The 19,573-nt window shown below is 41.1% G+C and overlaps 1 protein-coding gene and 1 long non-coding RNA gene across 3 annotated transcripts in view; one reads left to right on the forward strand and one right to left on the reverse strand.

Moving 5' to 3' along the window:
- Nucleotides 1–13,296, forward strand: part of LOC141100080 (centromere protein Q-like) — a 74,450-nt gene extending 61,154 nt beyond the window's left edge. For both annotated transcript variants that reach the window (XM_073588284.1, XM_073588283.1), the window contains exon 9: nt 12,707–13,296. In XM_073588284.1, the coding sequence (XP_073444385.1) occupies nt 12,707–12,835 (129 nt within the window). In that variant the 3' untranslated portion in view covers nt 12,836–13,296. The remainder of the gene's footprint in view (nt 1–12,706) is intronic.
- Nucleotides 1–19,573, reverse strand: part of LOC141100082 (uncharacterized) — a 248,453-nt gene that overhangs the window by 8,164 nt on the left and 220,716 nt on the right. The window contains exon 2 of the long non-coding RNA XR_012234598.1: nt 940–1,011. This is a non-coding gene — a long non-coding RNA (uncharacterized lncRNA). The remainder of the gene's footprint in view (nt 1–939; nt 1,012–19,573) is intronic.

The raw sequence follows: 19,573 nt of genomic DNA on the forward strand, positions 1-19,573 counted from the left end.
TGCAATTTTCACTTGGCAACATCCATTGCAGCTTATTTCTGGAAAGCACCCATGGAGTCAAAATTGTTACTTACACCTGTACATAAACTTGAGAGGGGATTCTTTTCTTCTGGCATTTAGGGGCTGTGTATATGTAGTCTACAAACTATTCTACAATAATTTGTTCTTCAAGAGTCAAATAGCGCTCTGTCCCTCTCGAGTCTCGCCATGTGGCTAAGTAGTATTGTACAGCCACATATGAAGTATTTCCATGTTCAGCAGAAATTATGGGACAATTTTGGTGCCATTTTTACGAATTTCCCCTTGTGAAAATGTAAAATCTGGGGCGAAAACAAAATTTTTGTGGTAAAAATGTAATTATTCGTCACTGCCCAATTTTATAAAATTCTATGACCCACCTGTAGTGTCAATATGATCACTGCACCTGCAGATGAATTGATTGAGAGGTGTAGTTTGTAAAATAGTCACTTATGGGGGGTAGATAAAGAAACACCCGTTAACCCACACCCTAGGCAGTTGGAGGCACGAGATCCATAGGACAAGATGCAATCACGTGTGGATGAAAGGTGGGGTTGATCCAGCTTCTAGAATTTTTTTACCCAAAAATGTTTTATTTAATAGAAGGTGCAAAACATACAGTATATACAAAAATCAAAAGAAGGACAGCATAGCAGAAACTTGTTTCAAATGCACATGGCATTCCTTGTGATTAGCTCGATTGCTAGTAATTCACCAATAGACACACGTATAGAAAATCACATGATCAATTAAAAACAACATAAGAAGAAGAAGAAAGTTCGTTCGGCACACCGGCATAAATGAAAAAAAAAAAAAACTTTATTAGGCTAATATGCCATATTAAAATGCAAAAAACACCTGACGCGTTTCTGGTGCACAAAGGCATATCTGCTGTGCTCACCAGCGAATTCGTGCACCCACCTGTGGATTAATGAACTCAGCCCAAAGTGGTTTTCATTTGGATGTGATGCAAGCTTCCCAGTCCTCCCTCTCCTAAAAACAACATAATCATCAGGTTTGGGTAAATTACAGAAAGAACATTTCATTAAGTGAAACCACAAATTCTGAATAAAAAATATATGTAGAAGACACCAGTATAATGCAGGAAAATGAATGAAACAAAAAAAAAACACAAAGGGAAAAAAAATAGAATTATGGAATGTTCAATAATGGAACATGAGTTCTTTGTGAGTGTTTAGAAACTTAGGGCTGCAGGTGTCCAAATCCTACATCCAGTATACCACACAATCACGGATCCATCTTCTACTGTCTCCGCCTTTCAGTGTGGAAAAAACCTTTTCTATAGCATAAACCTGCAACATGGATGTTTCACGATGATGGATTTGGACAAAGTGCATTGACGCATGGGACATGAAGCAATTGAGACTCCTGGAGGTGCAGCCCACATACATTTTTTTACATGCTGTGCAGTTAATAATATAAAAAACATTGTCACTGCTACAATTGATGTAATGTTTAACCCCTTAGTGACGGAGCCAATTTGGTGCTTAATGACCGGGCCAATTTTTACAATTCTGACCACTGTCAATTTATGAGGTTATAACTCTGGAACGCTTTAACGGATCCTGCTGATTCTGAGATTTGTTTTTTCATGACATATTGTACTTCATGGTAGTGGTAAAATATATTTGATATAACTTGCGTTTATTTATGAAAAAAAAACAAATGGCAAAAATTTTGAAAATTTAGCAATTTTCAAACTTCGATTATTTGTGCACTTAAATCAGAGAGATATGTCACATAAAATACTTAATAACATTTCACACATGTCTACTTTGCATCAGCAAAATTTTAGAAACAAAATTTTTTTCTTAGGAAGTTATAAGGGTTAAAATTTGACCAGCAACTTTTACAACAAAATTTACAAAACCATTTATTTTAGGGACGACATCACATTTGAAGTCACTTTGAGGGGTCAATATGACAGAAAATACCCAAAAGTGACACCATTCTAAAAACTGCACCCCTCAAGTTGCTCAAAACTACATTCAAGAAGATTAACCCTTTACGTGCTTCACAGGAACTGAAGCAATATGGAAGGAAAAAATTAATATCTAACTTTTTTCACATTTTACTTCAGAACCAATTTTTTATTTTCACAAGTGTAAAAAGAGAAAATGAACCACAATTTTTTTGTGCTATTTCTCCTGAATACGCAGATACCCCATATGTGGGTGTAAACCACTGTTTGGGCGCACGGCAGGGCCTTGGAAGGGAAGGAGCGCCGTTTGACTTTTTCAATGCAGAATTGGTTAGAATTGAGATCGGATGCCATGTTGCGTTTGGAGAGCCTCTGCTGTGCCTAAACAGTGGAAATCCCCCACAAGTGATGCAATTTTGGAAACTAAACCACCCAAGGAACTTATCTAGATGTGTGGTGAGCACTTTGAACCCCCAAGTATTTCCCTAAAGTTTATACTGTAGAGCCGTGAAAATAAAAAAAAACTTTTTTTTTCCCCACAAAAATGATCTTTTAGCCCCCAATTTTTTATTTTAACAAGGGTAACAGGAGAAATTGGACCCCAAAGGTTGATGTCCAATTTGTCATGAGTATGCTGATACCCCATATGTGATGGGGAACCACTGTTTGGGCACACGGTGGGGCTTGGAAGGGAAGTTTTGAAATGCAGACTTTGATGTTATGGTCTGCTGGTGTTATGTTGCCTTTGCAGAGCCCCTGATGTGCCTAAACAGTGGAAACCCCCCAGCACTAATTCCAACCCTAACCCCAAGACACCTCTAACCCTAATCGCAACCCAAGCCATAACCCTAACCACAACACCAACACACCCCTAACCCTAATCCCAACTTTAACCCTAGCCCCAACTCTAACCCTAATTTTAGCCTCAATCCTAACCCAAGTTTTAGCTTAACCCTAAGTTTAATCTAACAATAACCCTAACAGTAGCACTATCCCTAGCACTCACCCTAACTATAGCATTCACCCTAACTATAGCACTCACCCTAACCAGCTGTATCTGTTTTTCTTACTTTATGACAAGATCGCTGACTTGCACAGCTGTTGCCAGCGGCACTTGTGACATTGTTTCTCCTCTGATCTCTCACAGGAGATCAGAGGAGAAACAGCGTTACTATGAAGCAGATCGACGGGAAAGTTCGTTGCTACAGCAAACTTTCCCAGTGATCTCTCTCATTGGCTGGTGTAACGCTGACGTCATCAGGACCTGAACCAATCAGGTCTTGATGAGGTCAGGGGTCACAAGAAGCATTGTGCGCCTGGATCCCCTCGTTATAAGGTACGTGGGGGTCCCGATCAGCACAAAACCACCGACCATAGACAAACGTTGGTGCTGCACAAAGCCCTGCAATGGCCGATGTTTATCTACCGCTGGCGGTCGGGAAGAGGTTAATATGTTGCAGTTCATTGGTTTCTGTTTGGTCAGATGAATCTTCATTTAAAATATGTAGTTTCACAGTTAAATTTCTAACAAATCTGTTAATGTCTGAAAGGGTTCCAAACAGGTCAAAATTGCACTCTGGCACAAAATGAAGTCTGTATGAAAGAACACAAACCTGTTCAGCTGTGAGAAATTTTAAAGAGCTTGAGAACATTAGCGTGCTGATCTCCTGTTAAAAAATTTTCTTGTGTCGAGTTGTCATTCTTTGCGTGTTTGCGGTGCTTTCTGCCACAGCATTTTTTTTTTGGTTTTTACATGATTTTTTGCTTTCTGTAATAAGAAAAATCCTGAACACAGCTGTTGGAATCAAGCTCATTAGCATTGCTGTCAGATCATAGAATCATCGAATGGTAGAGTTGGAAGGGACCTCCTGGATCATCTGGTCCAACCAATTGCTTAAAGCAGGATTCACTAAATTATCCTAGACAGATGTCTGTCCAGCCTCTGTTTGAAGACTTCCATTGAAGGAGAAATCGCCACCGCTCGTGGCAGCCTGTTCCACTCATTGATCACCCTCACTGTCAAAAAGTTTTTTCTAATATCTAATCTGTCTCCTCCCTTTCAGTTTCATCCCATTGCTTCTAGTCTTACCTTGTACAAATGAGAATAAAGATGATCCTTCTACAATTTGACAGCCCTTGAGATATTTGTAGACAGCTATTAAGTCTCCTCTCAGTCTTCTTTTTTGGAAGCTAAACATTTCCAAATCCTGTAACCGTTCCTCATAGGACATGGTTTGCAGACCCGTCACCATTCTGAAAACCACAGAAAGAGGAAAAAATGGCAGCTGCCATTTTACTTGGGTCCACTGCACCCTGTTTTAGTGCAGATGCATTTAGGCCTGTCTGTTTTTTTCCTGAATTTTTTGGCGGTCACCATTCTGGTCCCTCTTCTCTGAACTTACTCCAGTTTGTTGGTCTTTTACAGAATGTGGTGCCCAAAACTGGACACAGTATTCCAGATGGGGTCTGACCAAAGAGGAGTAAAGGGGGATAATGACTTCACGTGATCTAGACTGTATGCTTCTGTTAATACATCCCAAAATTGTATTTGCCTTTTTTGCTGCTGCATCATACTGTTGACTCCTGTTTAGTTTATGATCTATTAGTATACCCAAGTCTTTTTCACATGTGCTGTTGCTTAGCTCTATTCATCCCATTCTGTATATGCTCTTTTCATTTTTATTGCCCAGATGTAGTACTTTGGTTTTTAACAGGGAAAAAATGCATTCTGTTAGTTGCTGCCCACTGATCCAGTTTATTTATTTCTTTTTGAATACTCTCTCTCTTCTCTAGTATAAGCTATCCCTCCTAACTTTATGTCATCTGCAAATTTAATCAGTGTACCCTCAATTTCTTCACCTAAATCATTGATAAAAACGTTGAATAATACAGGGCCAAGAACAGAGCCCTTTGGTACTCCACTTGAGACATTCTTCCAACTGGATGTGCAGCTATTTACAACCACTCTTTGAGTCCGATCACTAAGCCAGTTATGAATCCACCTAACAGTTGCCTTGTCCATTTCATACCTAGTCATTTTTTTCAAGAAGGATGGTATGAGATAATTTGTCAAATGCTTTGCTGAAGTTGAGATATCTACATCATTTCCCTGATCCACCCATTCAGTGATTTTGTCATAGAAGGAAATGAAGTTAGTCTGACTTGACTTATTAGTTACAAACCCTTTGGTTAATCACGTCATCTTATCCAGGTACATACATACATGTTATTTAATAATTTGTTCAAATATCTTTCCTGGTATAGAAGTCAGACTCACCGGCCTATAGTTCCCTGGGTCCACTTTGTTCCCCTTTTTGAAGATAGGAACAGTTGCGCTTCTCCAGTCTTCTGGGTCTTCTCAGATGTCTGGGTCTGATGAACTGAAACTGTCATGAGGTTTAGATGGAACTCTGTCTCGGAAATTCATTTTCTCAAGGGTAAATCTGGGAGTTTTAAAAGTTTTTTTTTTTTCCCATCTTCCCCATTCATAAACCTGGTTCAGTTTGTAATGCTCGCTGTCCTGCAAGAATGTACTTGTTTTTCTTGCGGTAATAATGTCCTCCAATTTGGACCCAGAAACCAGTATCTGCTGCATGGATGTTTCATATTTAGCGGTATCCATTTGTGTTGTTGGTGACGCTTTGATGGAATTAATGTCTGTATGAATGTGCAATGATTTAGATTCTTCTTCCTCCATAAGAAACACATTAAATCTAAGAAACACTTGGATAGCATGTCGTTTCATTTGTCAACAAAAGCTGGTGAATATATAGTGGTTGGGATTTTTTGCAACCGCAACTCTCTTGGTATCATGTTCGTTTTGATATAACTTTCTAAGGTTATTTGATCCCACCAAACTTTTGTTTCCTAGATTGATAATTTCTCTAGTTTGTTTAATTCAATGGATACAATATCAGAGTTCAAGGGAGTGTTAGCATTCAAATCAGCAGAAAACACCTGTGCAGCTCTACGAGTACGATCTCCAGCAAAATCAGCCATTGCATGAAGCAAAAAAAAAATGCAGACAGTAAACCACCATAAACAAGCTGTAGAACACCAAACTGAAAAATCAATATTAAAAAAATAAAGGTGGAAAGAGAAATGGGTGATCGCGGAAAAAGTCCAATAATAGAAGATAAAGAAATACCAACTCACTCACGCCATAGGCAATCACATGTGGGCAAAAGAAGGGGTTGTTCCAACTTCTAGAATTTTTTTGCCCAAAAATGTTTCGATAGCAGAAGGTGTAAAAAATATATACAAAAAAAAATAAAAGGACAGCATAGCAGCAACGTGTTTCAAACGCACATGGCGCTATTTGTCAGAGCTGCAATTTAACTGATCACAAAGACATTTAACTATAATTAGAGTTGAGCAAATTTGTTCGGATTTGGTCGCCGAATCTGAATTTGCCATATTAGTACCCTATTCGTGCCGAAAGTATGTTTGATGATCGGTTCCAAACATATTCTGTAATTTCTACTCCCATTGACTCTAATGACGTTCGTCTGTGTTCGATGAATATTGCAAAAACAATATTCGCTGCCGATCGTATTCGGAACAAATTTGCTCCACTCTACTAGTAATCTACCAATAGACACATGTATAGAAAATCATATGATCAATTCAAAACAACATAATACAGAAAGAACAATTAATTAGTTGAAACCACAAATGCTGAATAAAAATATATATATATGACACTGGCATGAGGCAAGAAAATGAATGAAACAAAAAAAATGGAGTGTTCAATAATGGAACATGAGCTCTTTGCGAGTATTTAAACCCATAAGCTTGCAGTTGTCCAAATGGTACATCCAGTATACCTCACGATCATGGAGCTATCTTCTAATGTTATAGGGGGTGGCCTACTTTTCTGGCATGTTAGGTGCTGTGTCAATGTGACATGGCACCTTCAAACCATTCCAGCAAAATCTGTACTCCAAAGAAATCAAATTAAAGTTTTTGTTACATTTGTAAGAAAAATTTGAATTTGGTTACCTTGGGCTTATTTTTAGGAAGCATCACCCTATGCACAAATGCCCATCTCCTAAATGTTGTGCCCTTGTCTCAGAAATTCATTTCTAAATCTGCCTAAACTTATACCAGGATTGGGGATATAGGTACAGAACTGGGGGGCCATTATCCCTATGCAAGTGTCAGCAGAAGATCCCCCTCCCTTAACAGTGCATGTTGACTACATTTTTTGCTTCAATGTTATTTTTTCCTCTAAAACCTACAGTTGTGGCCAAAAGTATTGACACCCCTGCAATTCTGTCAGATAATACTCAGTTTCTTCCTGAAAATGATTGCAAACACAAATTCTTTGGTATTATTATCTTCATTTAATTTGTCTTAAATGAAAAAACACAAAAGAGAATGAAGCAAAAAGCAAAACATTGATGATTTCACACAAAACTCCAAAAATGGGCCAGACAAAAGTATTGGCACCCTCAGCCTAATACTTGGTTGCACAACCTTTAGCCAAAATAACTGCGACCATCCGCTTCCGGTAACCATCAATGAGTTTCTTACAATGCTCTGCTGGAATTTTAAACCATTCTTCTTTGGCAAACTGCTCCAGGTCCCTGATATTTGAAGGGTGCCTTCTCCAAACTGCCATTTTTAGATCTCTCCACAGGAGTTCTATAGGATTCAGGTCTGGACTCATTGCTGGCCACCTTAGAAGTCTCCAGTGCTTTCTCTCAAACCATTTTCTAGTGCTTTTTGAAGTGTGTTTTGGGTCATTGTCCTGCTGGAAGACCCATGACCTCTGAGGGAGACCCAGCTTTCTCACACTGGGCTCTACATTATGCTGCAAAATTTGTTGGTAGTCTTTAGACTTCAAAATGCCATGCACACGGTCAAGCAGTCCAGTGCCAGAGGCAGCAAAGCAACCCCAAAACATCAGGGAACCTCCGCCATGTTTGACTGTAGGGACCGTGTTCTTTTCTTTGAATGCCTCTTTTTTTCTCCTGTAAACTCTATGTTGATGCCGTTGCCCAAAAAGCTCTACTTTTGTCTCATCTGACCAGAGAACATTCTTCCAAAACGTTTTAAGCTTTTTCAGGTAAGTTTTGGCAAACTCCAGCCTGGCTTTTTTATGTCTCGGGGTAAGAAGTGGGGTCTTCCTGGGTCTCCTACCATACAGTCCCTTTTCATTCAGACGCCGACGGATAGTACGGGTTGACACTGTTGTACCCTCGGACAGCAGGGCAGCTTGAACTTGTTTGGATGTTAGTCGAGGTTCTTTATCCAACATCCGCACAATCTTGCGTTGAAATCTCTTGTCAATTTTTCTTTTCCGTCCACATCTAGGGAGGTTAGCCACAGTGCCATGGGCTTTAAACTTCTTGATGACACTGCGCATGGTAGACACAGGAACATTCAGGTCTTTGGAGATAGACTTGTAGCCTTGAGATTGCTCATGCTTCTTCACAATTTGGTTTCTCAAGTCCTCAGACAGTTCTTTGGTCTTCTTTCTTTTCTCCATGCTCAATGTGGTACACACAAGGACACAGGACAGAGGTTGAGTCAACTTTAATCCATGTCAACTGGCTGTAAGTGTGATTTAGTTATTGCCAACACCTGTTAGGTGCCACAGGTAAGTTACAGGTGCTGTTACTTACACAAATTAGAGAAGCATCACATGATTTTTCAAACGGTGCCAATACTTTTGTCCACCCTCTTTTTTATGTTTGGAGTGGAATTATATCCAATTTGGCTTTAGGACAATTCTTTTTGTGTTTCTTCATTTAAGACAAACTAAATGAAGATAATAATACCAAAGAATTTGTGTTTGCAATCATTTTCAGGAAGAAACTGAGTATTATCTGACAGAATTGCAGGGGTGTCAATACTTTTGGCCACAACTGTAGGTACGCCTTATGATCCGGTGTGTCTTATAGTCTGAAAAATACAGGTATTTACATCAGTGGAAAAAAATGGTAATTTTCCATTGACTCAACGCAGTGCTATACAATACTGTGACTAGCCCGAGGGTTAAAAATGCTCATTACACCCTGGATAAATTTCTCAAGAGGTGTGATTTCCAAAATGGGGTCACTTCTGTGGTTTCTGCTGTTTTGGCTTGTCAGGAGTTCTTCAAATTTGATGTGGTGTCCGCAATTCCAGCAAAAATGACACTAAAACACTCAAATGGTGCTACTTTTCTTCCAAGCACCCAGACAGTTCTTTATAATTACATATGGGGTATCTGTGTACTCAGGTGAAATTGCACAACAGATTGCAGGGTCCATTTTCTCATATTATCCTTGTGAAAATGAAAAAATTGGGGGAAAAAAAAAATTTGTGGGTAAAATGTATTATTTTCATGACTGTTATAAAATTTATGTGAAGCACCTGTGGGTTCAAGGTGCTCACTACACATCTAGATAAATTCCTTGAGGGGGGTCTAGTTATCAAAATGGGGTCACTTTTGTTGGGTTTCCACTGTTTAGGCACATCAGGGGCTCTACAAATGAGACATTGCGTCCACTATCTATTCCAATTTTGCATTACAAAAGTCAAATTGTCCTCCTTCCCTTCCAATCCTTGTCATCCGCCCAAACAGTAGTTTTCCAGCACATATGGGGTATCAGTGTAGTCAGGAGAAATTGTTTAGCAAAGTTTGGCATCCATCTTCTCCTGTTACTCTTGTGAAAATAAAAAAAATGGGGCTAAAGCAACATGTTTACTGGAAAAATGTTTTTGTTTTTCTTATTTTCATGGCTCAATGTTATAAAATTCTGTGAAACACCTGTATGTTCAAGGTGTTTACCACATCTCTAAATAAATAAGTTCCTTGAGGAGTGTAGTTTCAAAAATAAGGTCACTTGTGGGGTTTCCAATGTTTGGGCACTTCAGGGTCTCTGCAAACACTACATGACATCTGCTATTCTAGCCAATTTTGCTTTCCAAAAGTCAAATGGCACTCCTTCCCTCCAGGAGAATTTTTCGCCACAAATGGGATATCTGTGTACTCAGGAGAAATTTCTCTCCTGTTATCCTTGAGAAAATGCATCATTTTTGTGGCAAAAAAAGGATTTTTCAAAATGCTTTAATTCATTTGAAGAACCTGTAGGGTTAATAAACTTCTTGAATGTGGTTTTGTGTTTTATTATTTTCACAGCTCTATGTTATAAACTTATCTAAATGTGTCATGAGCACCTGGTACCTTTGCATAAGTTCCCTAAGGGGTCTGGTTTCCTAAATGGTGGATTTCCACTGTTTAGGCACATCAGGGGCTCTCCAAACGCAACATTCCATCCGCACTCAATTCCAACCATTTTTTTTTTCAAAAAGTCAAGCGGTCCTCCTTCCCTTCCAAGCCCTGCCGTAACGTCCAAACAGTGGTTTTCCCCAATATATGGGGTATCGGCATACTCAGGAGAAATAGCACAACATATTTTAATGTCTATTTACTCTGTTACCCTTGTGAAAATAAATTTGGAGCTAAAGTAAATCTTCTGTGGGAAATTAAATGTTCATTTTTTTCCTTCCATATTTCTTCAGTTCCTATGAAGTCCCGTGAATGGTTAACAAACTTCTTGAATGCGACTTTGAGCACCTTAAGGGGTGTAGTTTTTAGAATGGTGTCGCTTTTTGAGCGGTCGCTATGACAGAAAGTACCCAAAGTCACTTCAAATGTAATGTGGTCCCTAGACTAATGGTTTTGTAAATTTTGTTGGAAAAATGAGAAATTGCTGGTCAATTTTTAACCCTTTTAACTTCCTAACAAAAACAATTGTTTCAAAAATTGTGCTGATATAAAGTTGACATGTGTGAAATGTTATTTATTAACTATTTTGTGTGACATAACTCTGATTTAAGGCCATAAGAATTAAAAGTTTGAAAATTGCTAAATATTTAAAATTTTTTCCCAAATTTGTTTTTTTTTTCTTTTTTCATATCGAATACATTTACAACTATCATAAAGTCAACACATCATTAAAAAACAATCTCCGAATCAGTGGGATACGTTAAAGCGTTCCAGAGTTTTAACCTCATAAACTGACACTGGTCAGAATTGTAAAATTTGGCTTGGTCATTAAGGGGTTAAAGGAAATCTATCACCCCCTGGGATGTATATAACCTATTAAAATAGGCATATGATGTTAGAAATTTTAAACTGGTCATATCTTAATGCCTCATATCTACAGTCTTGTTGGTGAAAAATCGTTCTTTATGCAAAGGATTTCTTCCAGGCTCTGGGGCGTGCGGTGCCTGGAATAAAACTCTGCTTCCTGTCTTCATTTGCATACTTCCACCCCTCCCAACTGTGTCACAGTGTCTGTCATGTGTAATAGTGTCCCCGGAATTTCACGCCTACACCCTGCAATAATGGGATTATACTGTATGTACCTATTCTGCTGCTCTATGGGCATATGTTTGTCATACTGTATGGTTCATGCATATGTAAGAAACGTGTAATATACACTCACTGGCCACTTTATTAGGTACACCATGCTAGTAAGGGGTTGGACCCCCTTTTGCCTTCAGAACTGCCTCAATTCTTCGTGGCAGAGATTCAACAAGGTGCTGGAAGCATTCCTCAGAGATTTTGGACCATATTGACATGATGGCATCACACAGTTGGCGCAGATTTGTCGGCTGCACATCCCTGATGCGAATCTCCCGTTCCACCACATCCCAAAGATGCTCTATTGGATTGAGATCTGGTGACTGAGGAGGCCATTTGAGTACAGTAAACTCATTGTCATGTTCAAGAAACCAATCTGAGTTGATTCGAGCTTTATGACATGGCGCATTATCCTGCTGAAAGTAGCCATCAGATGTTGGGTACATTGTGGTCATAAAGGGATGGACATGGTCAGCATCAATACTCAGGTAGGCTGTGGCGTTGCAACGATGCTCAATTGGTACCAAGGGGCCCAAAGAGTGCCCAGAAAAAATTCCCCACACCATGACACCACCACCAGCAGCCTGAACCGTTGATACAAGGCAGGATGGATCCATGCTTTCATGTTGTTTACGCCAAATTCTGACCCTACCATCCGAATGTCGCAGCAGAAATCGAGACTCATCAGACCAGGCAACGTTTTTCCAATCTTCTACTGTCCAATTTCGATGAGCTTGTGCAAATTGTAGCCTCAGTTTCCTGTTCTTAGCTGAGAGGAGTGGTACCCAGTGTGGTCTTCTGCTGCTGTAGCCCATCTGCCTCAAAGTTCGACGCACTGTGCGTTCAGAGATGCTCTTCTGCCTACCTTGGTTGTAACGGGTGGCAATTTGAGTCACTGTTGCCTTTCTATCAGCTCGAACCAGTCTGCCCATTCTCCTCTGACCTCTGGCATCAACATGGCATTTCCGGCCACAGAACTGCCGCTCACTGGATTTTTTTTCTTTTTCGGACCATTCTCTGTAAACCCTAGAGATGGTTGTGCGTGAAAATCCCAGTAGATCAGCAGTTTCTGAAATTCTCAGACCAGCCCTTCTGGCACCAACAATCATGCCACGTTCAAAGGCACTCAAATCACCTTTCTTCCCCATACTGATGCTCGGTTTGAACTGCAGGAGATTGTCTTGACCATGTCTACATGCCTAAATGCACTGAGTTGCCGCCATGTGATTGGCTGATTAGAAATTAAGTCTTAACACACAGTTGGACAGGTGTACCTAATAAAGTGGCCAGTGAGTGTATTAGAGGAGCAGGATAGGCACAGTTTTGTTTAATTGTGCTTAAAAGGTTTTAGTTTCTCTAGAGATAACCTGCTCTTTTCTCACCAGGGTATGGCAAAGAAGCTGAAAAACCCTAAGTTACTCCTGAAGGCAATCTCTCGGGTTCAGTCAAATCCGATCTATAAAAATGCACTAAATCTTCTCCAGATGTCTTATGCTGAGACCTCCACCTTGTGACCTGCTTGATGAGGAGGGGACATCTGTCTATCTTTTGGCTGCATTTCACATATTGCCTGCTATAGAAAATAGATTCAGATTGGACTGTCACTTTCTCTATTTATATTTAAAAATATTTTTGTATTTTTTTTGAATGACATTAAGCGGGTTATACAATTATTATGCCACCTACTTAGTATCCGGTCTCCACAGCCCCTACACACAGTATCATGGTCCGGACACACACTGACATTTTATAGATAAAACTACTCCCCTCTCCCTGTTCCCCAAGTACTCATTTGGACTACTGGAGGGAGTGATCCCTACTACTCTATAGAACTGTTTTGCCTTGTAGCTCCTTTAATTTACAGTAATTTAATCTTTAGAAAATGTTTCTGAATAAATTTGCTTGGATTTTTTTTATCCTTATGTTAAATTGTTATACTTGAAAAATGTAATAAAAATTTACAGTTAAAAAAATACACATTTGGTATCGCTGCATTCAGAAATGCCGCATTTATCAAAATATAAAAATTATTAATCCGATCGGTTAATGGCATGAGAAAAAAATTAAAATGCCAGAAATTCATTTTTTGATCGCCGCAACATTACAATAAAATACAATAACAGGCAATCAAAACATCGTATCTGTACGGAGCCACGTGTGTACGAGGTGTACGGAGCGGAGCCGCATGTGTGTGAGGTGTACAGAGCGGAGCCGCATGTGTACGAGGTGTACAGAGTGGAGCAGCGCGTGTATGGGGCATACGGAGTGGAGCCACGTGTGTACTTGGTGTATGGAGCGGAGCCGCGTGTGTATAGGGTATGCGGAGCTGTGTGTGTACGGAGTGGAGTCATATGTGCACTGGATGTATGGAGCGGAGCCAAGTGTGTACAAGGCATACAAAGTGGGCTTTTCCCACGGATATAGGAGTATACGGCGGAGCCCCAAGATGTGCTGGAAGCTGACCAGAAATGAAGTAATTTCATGAGGAGATTGTGACGGAACCAGGAATGCTTCAGATCCATCACCATGTCCTTGGACAGCGGGATCGCCTTGGAATCGGGGATGCCGGCCATATGAGCGGATCATGATATGTCCTGCACCGGGAGGCTCAGGTGGTCATTACAATGGGAGCCGGGCTGCTATAGTTTCTTTATAGAATCTTTCTTTCTTTCTCTGTTTCTTTCTTTCTCTTTTCTTTCTTTCTCTCTGTTTCTTTCTCATTCACTGTTCTGTCTTTCCCTCTCTTTTTCTTTATCTGTTCTTTCTTTCTCTAATCTTTCTTTTGCTTCTTTCTCTCTCTGTTCTTTCATTATCTCTCTGTTCTTTCTGTCTTTCCTCTTTCTTTCTCTCTGTTCTTTCTTTCTTTACTTCTTTATCTCTTTCCCTTCTTTCTTTCTCTGTCTGTTCTTTCTTTCTTTCCCATCTTTCTTTCTCTTATTTTTTTCTTTCTTTCTCTTCTTTCTTCCCCTCTTTCTTTCTCTCTATCGCTCTGTTCTTTCTTTCCCCTCTTTCTTTTTTTCTCTGTTGTTTCTTTTTCTTTCTCTCTCTATTCTTTCTTTCTTTGCTCTCTTTCTTTCTTTTGCTCTTCCTCTGTTCTTCTTTTCTGCCCCCTCTTTCTTTCTCTCTATTCTTTCCCCTTTCTCTCTGTTCTCTCTCTCTGTTCTTTCTTTCTGTTTTTTTTTCTGTCCCTGCTTTCTTTTTCTCTATTTCCCCTCTTTATTTTTCTCTGTTCTTTCGTTCGTTCTTTCTTTCACCCTTTCTCTCTGTTCTTTCTTTCACCTTTCTTTCTCTCTGTTCTTTCTTTCCCCTCTTTCTTTCTTTCTTTCTTTCTTTCTCTGTTCTTTCTTCTTTCTCTCTGTTCTTCTCTCAGTTCTCTCTCTCTCTCTGTGTTTTCTTTCTCTCTCGCTCACCTTTCTTTCTCTACTTTCTTTCTATACTTTCTTTTTTCTCTCTCTCCTCTTTATTTCTTTTCCTTTAGTACCAGTCAGTGTGCCCATAATGCCACTATGCCCCTAATAGCAGTCAGTGTGATCAGCAGCTCTAAATGAGTGCGACTGGGCGTGACTAGTCGCAAAATGGGTATGGTCTAAAATTTGCACCGCAGCCTTTGTCCCTCTTTCCCTTCAAAAGTTGGGAGGTATGCTTTATCCCATTTAGAGAATGTATTATTGACAACAACTCTTTTTCCTGTCTCTTAGGGCTCTTTTAGAGGTCAGTGTATCCTTACACATGTGGTGACAGTTTTCACACATACAGGAGCCACTTGCATGCGTAGACCCATTCAAGTGAATGGGTCTGTACACATGTCAGTATGTTTCCATGGACTGTGTTTCCTCACGCAAAATACGCTGACATGGCCATTTTTTAACAGCAGCACGGGCTACAAAATGTCCCGCACAGTATTACACGTACTGTAAGCGCTGTTCCCCGGTGGCGGGTAATGAAGACCGCTTTTATCATTTTTCCCTGCTCGAGCTGCAATAAACGCTAGCAGTTGAGAATTATATGCAACTGTTAAGGCTGGAGTGACACTACCATAGAATGCAGCCAAGTGCTCTGCGAGAAAACAGCATAGCACTCGGACCAGTGTTAATCTATGGGGCAGATCACATCACCGGGTTTTTTTCTCATGCGTTTTCGGCATGCATGTAAACTCGCAGCAGGCTGCAATTGTACGCGTATGTATATCATCTGAGCCTCGCCAATGCAAGCCTAAGGGTGCGAGAAAAGCTCTGACACCACACGGACCATCAGTATAGCGCGTGACAAATACGCACACATTTTCCTGAAACCAGGAAATTGCATCAGCCAAGAACAGGAAGCTTTACATGCAGATTGTCCTGGCAACCAATAAAAAAGCCGGGAGCATGCCTCCACGGATACCAGCAACATAGCAAGACAATATGGAAATGCTAATTCTTGTGCATGAAAAGCCTGAAATCTGGGACCAACGTGATGCCAATTATGCAGACCGCAATCAAAAGGATGCAGCTTGGAAACGCATATGTTGCCAGATGTTCACCAGTTATGAGGAAAGTCCATGTGAGGTACAGCAGGACATTAGTAAGTAAAGCCAAAAAAAAATAAATTAAATACATTATTCCACATGGTGTTATCTTGAATAACTGGCATGTTTGTTCATACACACTTGGCAAACTGAAGGCAAGATTATACTGTAACCTATCATTCAAAACGCAAACAAGGTTATCATGCTTAGATTGATTTATTGTGTCACTTTGTAGTGGCTGATGTCGTAAGACGGTGGTGCAGTACTGCTGTGAGCGACAGTAGTGGTGCAGCAGCCAGTAAAAAGCGGAAATATATACATTATGACCTAATAAGTGCATGCAAGACATGCATTTTTATACTTGGCCTTAAGGTACATAAATTAAAAATTTGTTACCTTTGAATTTTGTCAAAAAACAACTGAATCCAACATTACGCAACGAGAAAAAACATCAGATTCCGAGGTCAACTTGGACTCTGTTGGCGAGGTTGAAAAAGAGGCTAGACCTTCTGCAACATCAACAACAAACCAACCACCATGACCTTCTGAAGGACACAGGAGTCCAATCGAGATGAGGATGAACGTGGATGTAGCAGTAGTCCTACACTCCCCTTTGATACCTCACCACAGGCTGCAGCCATCCCACACCGGGGCGACAGAGGAGGGAGCTTGCCACCACCGGTAACAGGCTCCAAATATACATTGATGTTTTGAATTATCTATCACACTGTTAACGATGATAGAAGGCATATGGTGGGAGTCTTGCATGGTATATGCGCAAAATTCCCCACGAGGTGAGGCTGCGTGCCAGAGGTGCGATACAAATTGTGATAGAGTCATGCACCAAACCAAACAATCCAGGTCTGGTTTTCAACTTCCTTGAAAGATGGCAGATGTCCACCGCCAACCACTTACATATGCCTGGAAGCCAGAACCAGAACTCCACCACGGATCCCATCACCACAGCCACATCAAACCCCATACCAACATCGCCAACCACATATGCACTTCTCAAATTCAGCTGCATCTGCCATATGTGACCACTTGAACATACTCATGTTTAGACCACTCTCCTACAGTGTGTATGTTCAACATCGCCATTCTGGGGGGGGGGTTTAGCCAAGTGTCAAACACAAATCCACATGAGTATGGATTCCATTACCCAAGTGGCCTGTACCGTGTACCATAACAGGGCTCTCCGTTGGGCCGGAATCCAGCTTCATCCACCTCCCAGGGGCCCAATCATGTAGGAATCCAAAATCAACAAACAAGTAAGGCTGTGCTGCTACCAGGGCTGTGGAGTCGGAGTCGGTGCTCATTTTGGTGGAGTCGGAGTTGGAGTCGGTGTAAAATAGACCGACTCCTAAAATATATAATAAATTGGGTACAGTAGTTCAATGCAGAATGTGTTGAATATTTTTTCATAGGAATTTGGGAAAGTTATGAAATACCCTATAAATGGCTGTTCTATTCCTGATCTAAGGCTACATTCACACACAGCATTTTTGCTGCTTTTTTGTGGACATGTTTTTCAGCTGCAAAAGCCAATCAGATTTTTAAAAAACCGCATCACCTGAAAGGTTTTTGAGCTCATAGGTAATGTTTTCAATATCAAAAGCAGATTAGAAATCTGCTCTATCTATCCATTTATCCATATCTGTCTCCATATCTTATCTGTACCAAAAAGAATGAAAGCTGGGTAGCACACAGACTAACACTTCCTGCCAGGCAAAGGAGGAGGAAAGATTGTCTCAAACATCATTAACAAGATATTTTGTAAGTGACAAAGTTACTGTAACAATGACAGCAGATATGTCTAAAAGACAGCTCATACAGCTTGTTGTGAAGGATGGTGTACCATTAACAGTATTTGCATGACCAGCTTTTACAGCTCTTAATGGAGAAATGGCCCCCAAACTTGGTGTTTCTCTGGAAAGAGAAAGTATTAGAAAATTAGTGATTGAAGAAGCCCTTAAACAAAAGGAAGATCTTAAAAAGACTCTCAAAAGACACTTCATGTTTCTTAAAATGGATGCCTGTACACGTCACAGAGTGAACTATTTTGCCATCAATGTTCGATATGTTTGTGACAACAAAAATTGTTACCAACACGCTGGCAGTAAAAGATACTAAAGCTCATCACAGCAGCCAGTTTCTCCAGGCCTTAGTGGAAAAAGTTCTGCAAGATTACGAACTCAAAAAAGAACAGGTTCTTGCTATTGTAACGGACAATGCTTCAAACATAAGTACAATTACACTGATGAATGAGAGTAATGAACAACAGCTAGAGGAACATTCAGGGCCGCCATCAGGGCATGACAGGCATTACACCTGTATGGGGCCCCGGTGATCAGGGGGGCCCGCCCGGGCCCAGCGGCCGCGGCAGTAACTGAGCAAGTTGGGCGTTGCAGCCTGGTCCGCGCTCGCCGCTCGGGTCCCGGCCGGGCCCCCCTTACAATTATTTCAGCGGTTCGGCCCCCCCCATTCTCCCCCCTCAGCCTGCTCTGCCTGTGTTACATTCACAGTTCACTCAGTCTGTGACAGACGGCCAGCGCTTGGCTCCTCCTCCCCTCCCCAGTGCACCATGGTTGGATGGTCACTCCAGCACCGCCCCCGGCTCACCATGTGATGTGACGTCACACGCTGCCTCTTCACTTCCTCATTCCTGAGAAAGCTGAAGAGCGGTGTGCACGTGGCGTCCGCGTGGGAGCGGCTGCAGGTTTGCAGCAGAGCAGAAGATGTCAGGTCCCTGGGACGGGTCACGGTCTGACGGTGCTGTGGACAGCCAGCGAGCAGGTAAGTGAATTCTTTTTATGTCTGTATGTCTGGCTGCAGCTTGCTGATCATGTGGATGGGGACATTGGGAGCCGAGGACCTGCATTTTTATACTTGGCCTTAAGGTACATAAATTAAAAATTTGTTACCTTTGAATTTTGTCAAAAAACAACTGAATCCAACATTACGCAACGAGAAAAAACATCAGATTCCGAGGTCAACTTGGACTCTGTTGGCGAGGTTGAAAAAGAGGCTAGACCTTCTGCAACATCAACAACAAACCAACCACCATGACCTTCTGAAGGACACAGGAGTCCAATCGAGATGAGGATGAACGTGGATGTAGCAGTAGTCCTACACTCCCCTTTGATACCTCACCACAGGCTGCAGCCATCCCACACCGGGGCGACAGAGGAGGGAGCTTGCCACCACCGGTAACAGGCTCCAAATATACATTGATGTTTTGAATTATCTATCACACTGTTAACGATGATAGAAGGCATATGGTGGGAGTCTTGCATGGTATATGCGCAAAATTCCCCACGAGGTGAGGCTGCGTGCCAGAGGTGCGATACAAATTGTGATAGAGTCATGCACCAAACCAAACAATCCAGGTCTGGTTTTCAACTTCCTTGAAAGATGGCAGATGTCCACCGCCAACCACTTACATATGCCTGGAAGCCAGAACCAGAACTCCACCACGGATCCCATCACCACAGCCACATCAAACCCCATACCAACATCGCCAACCACATATGCACTTCTCAAATTCAGCTGCATCTGCCATATGTGACCACTTGAACATACTCATGTTTAGACCACTCTCCTACAGTGTGTATGTTCAACATCGCCATTCTGGGGGGGGGGTTTAGCCAAGTGTCAAACACAAATCCACATGAGTATGGATTCCATTACCCAAGTGGCCTGTACCGTGTACCATAACAGGGCTCTCCGTTGGGCCGGAATCCAG

Source organism: Dendrobates tinctorius, unplaced genomic scaffold, assembly GCF_039654945.1.
Source record: "Dendrobates tinctorius isolate UK_male_01 unplaced genomic scaffold, ASM3965494v1 ptg000103l, whole genome shotgun sequence".
Lineage (NCBI taxonomy): Eukaryota > Metazoa > Chordata > Amphibia > Anura > Dendrobatidae > Dendrobates > Dendrobates tinctorius.